A 10962-nucleotide genomic window follows, 5' to 3' on the forward strand; every position below is an offset into this window, starting at 1 on the left:
TCTATCTATCTATCTATCTATCATCTATCTATCTATCATCTATTCATCTATCTATCTATCTATCTATCTATCTATCTATCATCTATCTATCTATGGTCTCTTTTTATAAAATATGTTGTCCTATTACAAATAACACATCACGAATGAAAAGGCTACCACGGGAGGGTCTCAGGCATGCCCTTGCAGAATCCATTGACTCCCATCCCCCCATTTCCCCAGGGGTAGACTACCTGCTACCCAGGTAGGATGGTGAACTTCAGAGTCCCAAGCTGGCCTTTTAGTGGGTGTGAGTTAGAACAAAGGGAAGAAACCACTTTGTAACCTTTCTCTGCTCTGCCACGCCCTGTAAACAGTGTGAGCTTGAGTAAATTCCTGAATTGCTTTGAACCTGGTCTGTGAAGCAGACGACAGTACCCACGCCATACACTTGCAATGAGCAGGAGACGGGATAAATGATGTAATCACTGTAACGCCTTGCAGATGGTAAACACTTGCTGTTTTCTGCTATTTCATACGCTTTCTGGTCCCCGTAACTCTAGACTTGAACAGGATGGTGGGGTTTCATGGCCATGCTGGGTAGGATCTGGGTGCCTCAAGATCGCTTACGTCTCGGAAGCATGGTATCTCCTGAGACACAGGAGGGCTGAAGAGAAGCTGTGAAAGCCCTCTGAACCCCTCAGCTTCCCCGGGCCCTTCTATCCTTTCCCCACAGGTGGACGTCGCCTCTCAGGTGCCTTGGTTTGAGCAGCTGGCTCAGTTCAAGATACCTTGGCGGTCTCACAGCAACCAAGACTCCTGTGATCTGGGAATCCAGAATCTGAGCTTCAAAGTGAGGAGTGGGCAGATGCTGGCCATCATAGGAAGCTCAGGTACCAACAGAGGCAGTTGTGGGCACTGACGTTTTTCTTGGGACACAGAAAAGCCTTCGGTCATGGGTCCCTCTGGGACAGAGTGGAAGCACAGGTCCTGGGTCAGGCAGACGTGGGCTCAAATGTCACCTCCTGCACCCACTAACTCCTGGACATCGCTGCTATTGTGAACCTGAGGGTGACTCTAATCTACCTGGAGCTGCAGCCATAGTGTCTGCCTCCTGTTAGCCCTGGACAGCACACGATGTCAGAACACGATGTTCCTCCACAGCCAGACTCTGGTCATGGCCAGACAATGACTCGGCAGAGCCCCAACTCCACTGACCCCTCCACAGTCCCAGCATAACCTCTGACTACCTGCAAAGAGCCAGACCATTGGGGTGTCTCAAGCAACCACTTGCACAGGCCAAATCTGAGATTACAGAACCTCGCGGGTGTGCGGGGCTTGGAGAACAGTTCCTTTTCCTTATTATCTTCTGCCTTCTCCCTTTCTGTCTGAAAGCATTTTAGGAAGAAGATTCTCAAATCACCTAGTCCTCCATACTTCTAGAGTGTTCTCTGTGTGCATATGCATGTGTATACACACACGTTCATTTGACAAGTGAGAACACTAAGCCAAAAGAGCCAAGTGAGTCTCCTAAAGACACAGATTTAGCTAGACTGGAATCTTGAACTTGCACTTGGTTCTTCCTGGGACTCCTTTACACGGCACTAGAGAGAGTACTTTATACCTTTTAATTAATCATTTCCAGGAGGAAAGATTACTCAACACTTCGAACATCTGTTCCAAGCTTTTCCACTCTCCTGATAGAGCTGTTTACTGTCTAACCAAAGATCAAATGAGCTGCGATATGTAAACGCACTTTGTAACTAAAACAACATGCACACTCATTCAGCCCCTCTCACCCTGGCCCTGACCCTGTGATTCTGATCTAAACAAGAGAAAGTATTTTGGTTTAACATGTCTTTTCTTGTTGTATCTGACTTTTGGGGGCATCCAGGAGACACACGAGCCATTACTCAGTCATGACAATGAATATTGGTGAATACTTGTCTACTTGGTGCACTAGCCAGCAGCATCCTTGGTCCATATAATAACACTCTAGCCAGCAGCATTCCTGGTCCATATAACACTCTAGCCAGCAGCATCCCTGACTTCTAATAAGGAAGGTGAACTTCAGAGAGGCTGAGCAGGAATCATATTGAATAATGTCCAGGTTTAGGCTCAGCATTGCTTGGCTTCTAGATCATGTGACTGAAATTGTTGGACCTTTCTTAGAAGGATTTATTCATTATACATACTTCCTGTGACTTTAAGTACTTTAGTTAGTATCACACACAGAGAATATGAATATGCATACTATCCAAAATAATTTTTAATAGATTCTAAAAAATAGCTCCAAGCATCTACCTTGTTCTGTAGAATCAGCCATACGAGAGGATTTCCCAGTTACTGTAGTTACTGGCGAGGCTATGGCCGTCACAGTATCAGGCTCTTGAGAGAACGTTAGCCCTACAGCACCAGGCACCCTCTGCTGCAAAGGCTGCCTCTGCCTTCTGCCACAGTTTTGCTTAGGAAATGTGATCTTCCTGCCCTCTGTTTGGGATCCCTGGTACCCGTGAATGCTGGCACAGGCCCCGCACACCCAGAGCCTGTAGTCACTGTCAAGCAGGGCTGACGCCTCTCTTTCCGGCTCCTCTTGGGGATATTTTGCTCAACCTAACCTTTCAGGAAGCCTTCCAGGCACACCCAGTATGTAGCCGACAAGCTGCCCCCAATTGCTGCCCCTTACACCGAGCAAGAGGATCGATCACAAACAAAGGCCTCTGTGCTCTTGGATTTTGTAGGTTTTGTATACTGTCTGTAGGCATTTGCCTTGTTTACAAAAGAAAAAAAAACAGCTATTGATTTCATAAAAGACTCCGCAGCTTCAAACCTTTCCTGGGAGGCCTGGGCAGAATGTCCCCAGCTCCAAGATAGAAGGGTATTTTCCCAACTTGAGGTGGGTTCACAGCACAGTTTAAATAGTTACAGGAGAGTCAGGCGGTGGTGGTGCACGCCTTTAGTCCCAGCACTTGGGAGACAGAGGCAGGTGGATCTCTGCATTTGAGCCACCCTGGTCTACAGAGTGAGTTTCAGGACAGCCGGGGCTACACAGAGAAACCCTGTCACAAAATGACTAGGAAATTAGTTCTAAAGGAGTGAAAATCTCACCCAATGCTTTAGGAGACTTGCTCCAATATAATTCCTCTTTTCTAAATGAATACACATCAATACAGTGTTCAGAGTGAATGAAGGGCTAATTTTTCTTTCTTGTTTTTTAAGGCAGAGAAAAAAGACGCTGATTTTAAAAGTGAGAACAGGATATAGATACATTTGGAGTTTATCCATCAGAGTGCTTGAAAATGACGTACTATCTAACACCTGTTTTTTTTTCCCTTATATTTCTCAAAGTAGAACTAGTTTTTGAGATTTTTTTGTTGTTGTTTGGAATTTTTTTGTTTGTTTGTTGGAGGCAGGGTTTTCTGTGTAGCCCTGACTGTCCTGGAACTTGCTCTGTAGACCAGGCTAGTCTTCAACTCAAAAATCCACAGTCCTCTGCCTCCCAAGTGCTGGAATTAGAGGCGTATGCCACCACCGCCTCTGTACACTGTAGTCTTGAATTCTTCAAAGACAGACTAAGAGTGTTCCAAATTAGTCATTTCCCCAAAGCCACTGGGGAGCCAAACGATGATCAAGGATGAGATGTTGCCAAGGTTTAGTTTCCAGCCTCAAAATGCTACACTTTGCAATTAGCCCCAGCCTGGCTCGGGAGAAAGCCATTGGTTAGCAGTGGAAGGCGAAAGTGTAGCAGGCATAGCAATAGGCTTGTAGCAGTTGGGACTCCAACCTTCTTCTATCTGAAAATGTACCCCCCGCCCGCTCAAGCTGGCTGCAGAAGAAAAGCCTGAGGTGCACCTGCAGGACTGTCACATGCAATCTAGTAAGAGTGTCCATTTCCCCTGAGCAGAGTTGCTTCTGTAGAGCCGTCCTGGTGCTTGGAGAGCGTGGGAGAGGGGTAGTAGCTGGCAAGCTGGCCCTGCAGAACCTCTGCCCTCAGGGATGTCTCTGGCCTTGCAGGCTGTGGGAGAGCCTCACTACTAGATGTGATCACGGGCAGAGACCACGGTGGCAAGATGAAATCGGGACAGATCTGGATCAATGGGCAACCCAGCACGCCCCAGCTGGTGCGGAAATGTGTGGCGCACGTGCGCCAGCAAGACCAGCTGCTCCCTAACCTGACTGTCAGAGAAACGCTGGCTTTCATCGCCCAGATGCGCCTGCCCAGGAGCTTCTCTCAGGCCCAGCGTGACAAAAGGGTAACCAATTGGTGATCCTTGGTGGCTGAGACTTCCCTGCTTTGCCAGAAGATCCAGCCCAGTTGGAATTTAACCAACCCACCTTACACGCCAATGTACTTAGCCCCATGAGTTCCCTTTCTGGACCTTGTCAAATGGGTGATAAGTGTGCGTTTATTTGTGTGAGGGTTTTCGGGTGCTTCGTGTGAGTTGCGGGGGGCGGGGAAGGCTAATTATGTGGCCTCTATAACCCAGTCTGGTTCCCAATCCCCAGCCTGTGCTCTCCAGGCTGAATCTGCTCAGAACCTAGGGACATAACAATGGGGCCGAATATGCTGCTGGGGAAACAAAGTGTAGCCCTGGAAGCCTGTATGCTAAGCCTGTCTCCCTCAGGTAGAGGACGTGATCGCGGAGCTGCGGCTGAGGCAGTGCGCCAACACCCGTGTGGGTAACACATATGTGCGTGGGGTGTCTGGGGGTGAACGCCGGAGAGTGAGCATCGGGGTGCAGCTTCTGTGGAACCCAGGTGAGGCTGGAAGCCAGAGGGGAGGGACCCCGAGACAGCATCTTGCCTGTCATCGGGGCTCACGGTGCAATGTCCGCAGGAATCCTCATTCTGGATGAACCCACTTCCGGCCTTGACAGCTTCACTGCCCACAACCTGGTGAGAACCCTGTCCCGCCTGGCCAAAGGCAACAGGCTGGTGCTCATCTCCCTCCACCAGCCTCGCTCTGACATCTTCAGGCTGTTTGACCTGGTCCTTCTGATGACATCCGGCACCCCTATCTACCTGGGGGCCGCGCAACATATGGTGCAGTACTTCACAGAAATTGGCTACCCTTGTCCTCGCTACAGCAACCCTGCCGACTTCTACGGTGAGTGAGCGAGGCCAGTGATCTGTAGCCTGGTGCACAACCATTTGCCGGCACCCCTCACCTGAGCCAAACAAAAGAAAACGAAACTATCGAACAAAATAAAACAAAATGCTTACTGGAAAGATGCACGGGAGACACTGTTCCACATACCTCCGGTGAGGAGGACCCAGGACAGAGTGTTAGCATTCCAAGGAGAAACGGGTTAGTTTGCCAGGATCAGGAGCAAGGCATGAATATGGCAATCTTCTGACTAATTGCCCCTCTGTGCAGGACAGGTTAGGAAGCGGTATGCAGGTGGGTGGGGTGGAGGTATAATTCAGGAAGTCTTGGATCAGTTTGTACGGTCGTGGTCTTTATGCAGTCTGCAGGAAACAATATACATATATATATAATATATATAATATATTATATATATATGCCTGTGTGTGCCACAGAGGCAGGCAGCATAGAAAGAAGGGCCCAGGGCAGTGGGTCTCTGAATACAGACTGCTTACTTGGTCACTGCCTTACCTTTCTTTGGGGTCCCAGGCACTGAATAGTCCATTAAGAGTGCTACGAACCACTTCATTCATGGGAGCAATGGTCTTTTCAGGACACCCGTCAGTAACCCCCTCCCCCCCCAAGACAGTTGAGGAATAAACAGCCTGGGTGGACAAGTGACCACTGTACCAGAGCCTGTGCAGGCAGCAGCTATAACCAGTACCCTAGGTGACCAAGAACCCCAGCTTATTTCTAGAATGGCAATGTATGCATCTTCATGGTGTCTCCAAGGTCAGCTCTATCTTTGCATACAACCCGTGGAACCTTGCCCCTGGCCTACTGTGTTCTAGCAGGGCTGCCGGGGCAGACCAGAGCTCCCCCAGGTGTACCCGGCCCCAAACCTTGACTCCTAGCCACGCCACCCACACGGCCATCCCAGCATCCTCAGCCACCCAGGAGGAAAGGTCATTCCCCTGGCTCTCTGCCCTGTCCTATGAACTCATACCCTCAATGAACTCGCAGAGAGGTCAACTCTCCTACCCATGCTCCAGTTGCCATCCTGACTTCCTACCCATGTGTCACGCTCTGACAGGTGTCCTCAGATAAGGGAGCAGTGGACAGCTGCCAACCTGGATACCAGGGAAGTCTGAAGTGAACCTGAAAGGGCTGCCCCAAGCCTAGTGTCTACAGAAGACTTGAAAACGTCTCTTTCTGTTATTATTTGGAGTGAGCAGGGCTAGGGTCCTTGTCTACTAGGCTCAGGGTAGGATCTAGGATGCAGGAGCTGTTCACATGGAACCCAAGCTGCCCAGCAAATGTGACATTTGAGCTCTAGCCTACCCCTACCGAGGGAACCTGCATGGTTCATAGTGACCCTCCCACAAATGTTCTTTTCTTGTGAAGTGTAATGAAAGCAGGCTGGTCCTGGCTGTGACTGGTGGACCTGGCTCTTTCTGGTACTGCAGAGACATTGGAGGGAGGGCAGGACCTCATGAGAAGAGGCCCGCAGGGTGGCATCTTCTCAGGTTCAAAAGGTTGCTCCCAGTGACCTGGCTCCCCAACTGGGTGAGCTACCCTAGACTCCCTTGAGGAAGAACTTAACACGGGCAGTGTGACCACTGAACTTGGCTAATTCCCAGCACCCTGGTCACTGGGAGGTCAAATTATGACTTTACGATAACAGGTAAATATATATACGGCTGGACTTAGGCCCGTTATATACCTATGATGAGGCACTTGGCCCCAAGGGCACCTGCCCACTCCAGAAATGTCCCTGGGATAAATAAACCTTGGTGTGGGCCTGGGGCCTGGGGCCAGGGCCTCTGCTTTTGGCCACTTCCTGATCTGTGGCATCTGCTTATGTGGTCAGATCTGGCAGAGCAAGGGAAGCAGGTTTCTCTGCCTCTCTGCTCTGACAATTGCATCAAAGTTCCTTCTCAGAGGGTGGGAGAGCTGAGCTGCCAGGGATGAGGCTGCCTATGGCCTTATGTCTTCTGCTTACAGTGGACTTGACTAGCATTGACAGGCGCAGCAAAGAACAGGAAGCGGCCACCATGGAAAAGGCTCGGTCACTTGCAGCCTTGTTCTTAGAAAAAGTGCGAGGCTTTGAAGACTTTCTGTGGAAAACAGAGACGAAGGAACTCAACACGGGTACCTCCACAGTCAGGTACAGTGGGTCAACTGCCTGAGTGGGAAGCCCTCTGTGGTGTACCCCAACCTGATCACACACTGTTTCCCAACAGCCAGACCCTCCCACAGGACGCGGACTGTAGAGCTACTGCTAAGCTGCCTGGAGCAATACAACAGTTTACCACCCTGATCAGGTAAATGTCTCCTTCTCTCTCCCTGCTCGCCCGTGCCTCTGAGGAGCAAGTGAGGGAGCAAGCAGTGTAATTGTGTAAAAGCCAGCATCCCTAGGACCAGCTTAGATCTCCTGTGACATCTAGCACTCCTGATAATCTTACCGTCTAAACAAAAACAAAATCTCATTAGTGGTAATCATTACAGAAACAGCCACTTAAGAAACTCAGACCGAGAGATGGCTCGGTGGTTAAGAGCATTGCCTGTTCTTCCAAAGGTCCTGAGTTCAATTCCCAGCAACCACATGGTCGCTCACAACCATCTGTAATGAGGTCTGGTGCCCTCTTCTGGCCTGCAGGCATAGACAGACACAATATTGTATACATAATAAATAAATAAATAATATTTAAAAGAAAAAAAGAAACTCAGACCCGGGAAGGGCAGAGTCCCCACTGTCCCCCGCTCAATGAAAGCTTGAAATCAAGGTGCACCCACCACAGCTGTCTTTCTGGGGGTCTGCACACACACAGACATGGAGCAGGTTTGTGTATTGTTTAAGAGCCAGTTGGCCAAACCAAGAATCATGTTCTCTCTTGTCTCTGAATGGAGTACTGTGGCTTAGCCTCTCGTACACTCCATTCTGTTTGGATGGTCTCTTTGCTGTGGGGGGGCCTTTCAGCATCAAGAGACACACTGCGGCCAACATCTGTATGACATACTTGATTTTTCCCTGTAGTAAACGTTTTGTTGTTGATAAAAGTCATCATTCACCAAGTATGGTGGTGCTTGCCTGAAATGCCAGTTCTGGGGAGCCACATGAGACAAGGCCATCCTGGACTATAACAGCCGCAGACCCTGACTCAAACCCAAAACAAGAAGGATGCCTCCCAAAGGATAATCCTATATTCAGTGCCCACTTCTGTCGGTTTTCTCCCTTAGTTGTCATGGACACTCTACGGTGGGTATTACAGTCCACATTCTACACATGAGGAAATCAGGTTTCTGGCAATGAGAGGACCTTCCTAAGGTCGTACAGCTCTGTATGTTGTTCCTTTGACACTTCTTTTTCCTTTCCTTCTTTAAAAGTCGTCAGATTTCCAATGACTTCCGAGACCTGCCCACCCTGCTCATCCATGGGGCGGAAGCCTGTCTGATGTCCCTCATCATCGGGTTTCTTTACTATGGCCATGATATCAAGCCGCTCTTCTTCATGGACACAGCAGCCCTGCTTTTCATGATAGGAGCGCTCATCCCTTTCAATGTCATTCTGGATGTTGTCTCCAAATGTGAGTGTCACCTACTCTCCTCACCAGACTGTGGCGCAGCTGGACAGAGGGCATCAGCCTCCCCCTGCGCTGGTCTGAGGCTGATCCCTGTGCTTCTCCCAGTGCCCTGGGACAATGTCTTTATGGAACTATTTCATCATGCTTGTGTGATAAATGCAGCAGTTGTTTTGAAAGTTTTCATGTTTATATTAGCATGCAAACCATGGTGTCTTAGCTGTTCCTGTCTTCGCGGGATTTATGCATGGCAGTGACTTGCTGCAGGTGTGGACCACCTGGAGTGAGATGTTTTCACCATGCCTGTTATTTACAAAGCATATGAACAAATTCAGAAAGCATAACTAGTCTTCCCCCCAGTGCGGGGGATTAAGCCTATAGCTCTGTGCATGCTGGGCAAGTGTTCTGCCACTGAAGAACACACCAGCTTCATGTCACTGATTTCAATGATACATTACCAGAGACAGATGGCATTCCGAGGGACACAACATCAGTAATACTATAGGTGATCTCCGTTCATTCATTCCCTTTTCCTCCCCATCTTTAGGTCATTCGGAGAGATCAATGCTGTACTATGAACTGGAAGATGGACTGTACACTGCTGGTCCATATTTCTTCGCCAAGGTCAGGGAGGATAGCAAGTGCTTCCGGGCATTGCAAAAAAGGGTTTTTTTTTTAAAAAAAATATTTATTTATTTACTTATTTATTATGTATACAATATTCTGTCTGTGTGTATGCCTGCAGGCCAGAGGAGGGCACTAGACCCCATTACAGATGGTTGTGAGCCACCATGTGGTTGCTGGGAATTGAACTCAGGACCTTTGGAAGGGCAGGCAATGCTCTTAACCTCTGAGCCATCTCTCCAGCCCCCGCAAAAAAGGGTTTTGTGGAAACACCCAGCCAAGTAGTCTCTGTGGCAGCAGATACCGAATTCTCTAGAAGAGCTTCAGAGACTTACTAGTCGTTACATGGTCCACAGAAAGACCTGGGCTGAGAAGCAGAAGCGAAACATTTCTGGGTAGCCAGAACCAAGAGAGAAAGAAGTGGGCAACACCAAGCAATACCTTACATCTCCAGAGCCCTGAGCAAGCCAGGCAGGTGTTTCCAGGAAGAGGCTCAGAGAGGTCACATGACTCTCATAAAGCTACACAGCTACCGGGTCTGGGCAGGAAAGGTGGAGAATTGAGCCAGGTCTTAGCAGAGTTTATATGCCAGCTGCCTCCACAGAGCGCAACCCTGGAATGCTTCTGCAGCAGAGACCCAGGGAGAGGTCAGGTTCATGGGTCTTAACCTGCCACCCCCTTCTTCCCTGAGAAGGAGCCCTGGCATCCTAGGAGTTGCCGCTACTTAAACATCTTAGGATAACGGCAAACGGAGGTGTTGGCTCCGTATTCCAGCAAGGGCTGTGCTTTGCAGGTCCTTGGCGAACTGCCTGAGCACTGTGCCTATGTCATCATCTACGGGATGCCCATCTACTGGCTGACCAACCTGCGGCCACTCCCTGAGCTCTTCTTCCTACACTTCATGCTTCTATGGCTGGTGGTCTTCTGCTGCAGGACCATGGCCCTGGCTGCCTCTGCCTTGCTGCCCACCTTCCACATGTCCTCCTTCTTCTGCAACGCTCTCTACAACTCCTTCTATCTAACTGCAGGCTTCATGATAAACTTGGACAACCTGTGGATAGGTGAGACCTGTGCCCCTTTGTGGACTTCATGACAAACATGGACAACCTATGCTCTCCTTTGCCTGGCCAAGCCTCTGTGGCTGGTTAAATCCTCATCAAGAGATGGAAGTCCATCAGTTAGATGTCTCTCTATGCCTTTGCCAACTGCACTGCAGGCTGTGGGATAGACAACACTTCCTACAATCCTCACACATACCCAGAAGTCACCCTGACTCCCTCCCTCACACACCCACCAGTGATCCAGGCCTGAAGTATCCCCTTGGTTTTAACACAGCTCTGGCCCTCATCATTGAACCCTGGGCCAACAAAAGAGTGTGGTCTCTCAGTGGCCTTTGCAGTGTTCAGAAAGACAGAGTGAGATTTCTGAGGGACAAGTCCCATCCCTCTTTTGTCCAAGGCCTCTCAGAACTGCTGGCTCTCTGATGTCCCTGTGCGCCCCCCTTCCCAGCTCTTGTGAAGCCTCTCATTATGAAGCCTATGGGGCCTCTTTTCCACATTCACCATTGCCACCACTGGCTCCTCAGCTAACCTTCCCTGACATCTGGGTGAGGGCTTGCAGCTTCCTCCTCTCCTAGGAGAGTGCTCCCCAGGCTTAGGATCCTCCTCTCCCAGCATAGTGCTCCCCAGGCTCAGG

At 49.6% G+C, this 10962-nt stretch overlaps 2 protein-coding genes across 4 annotated transcripts in view; one reads left to right on the forward strand and one right to left on the reverse strand.

Moving 5' to 3' along the window:
* The window catches only part of Abcg8 (ATP binding cassette subfamily G member 8), an 18967-nt gene that overhangs the window by 5569 nt on the left and 2436 nt on the right, over window positions 1-10962 (forward strand). For 2 of the 3 annotated variants that reach the window (XM_005354687.1, XM_005354686.1), the window contains exons 3-11: window positions 713-869; window positions 3991-4229; window positions 4602-4734; window positions 4814-5083; window positions 7067-7229; window positions 7306-7386; window positions 8450-8649; window positions 9191-9267; window positions 10061-10328. In XM_005354687.1, coding sequence (XP_005354744.1) covers window positions 713-869; window positions 3991-4229; window positions 4602-4734; window positions 4814-5083; window positions 7067-7229; window positions 7306-7386; window positions 8450-8649; window positions 9191-9267; window positions 10061-10328 — 1588 coding nt within the window. The remainder of the gene's footprint in view (window positions 1-712; window positions 870-3990; window positions 4230-4601; window positions 4735-4813; window positions 5084-7066; window positions 7230-7305; window positions 7387-8449; window positions 8650-9190; window positions 9268-10060; window positions 10329-10962) is intronic. The other variant, XM_013348991.1, reaches the window with a different exon arrangement.
* Lrpprc (leucine rich pentatricopeptide repeat containing) overlaps window positions 1-10962 on the reverse strand; it is a 103516-nt gene that overhangs the window by 2188 nt on the left and 90366 nt on the right. The gene's annotated exons all lie outside the window — the stretch shown is intronic.

This window comes from Microtus ochrogaster, chromosome 16 (genome assembly GCF_000317375.1).
Source record: "Microtus ochrogaster isolate Prairie Vole_2 chromosome 16, MicOch1.0, whole genome shotgun sequence".
In the NCBI taxonomy this organism is placed as follows: Eukaryota; Metazoa; Chordata; class Mammalia; order Rodentia; family Cricetidae; genus Microtus; species Microtus ochrogaster.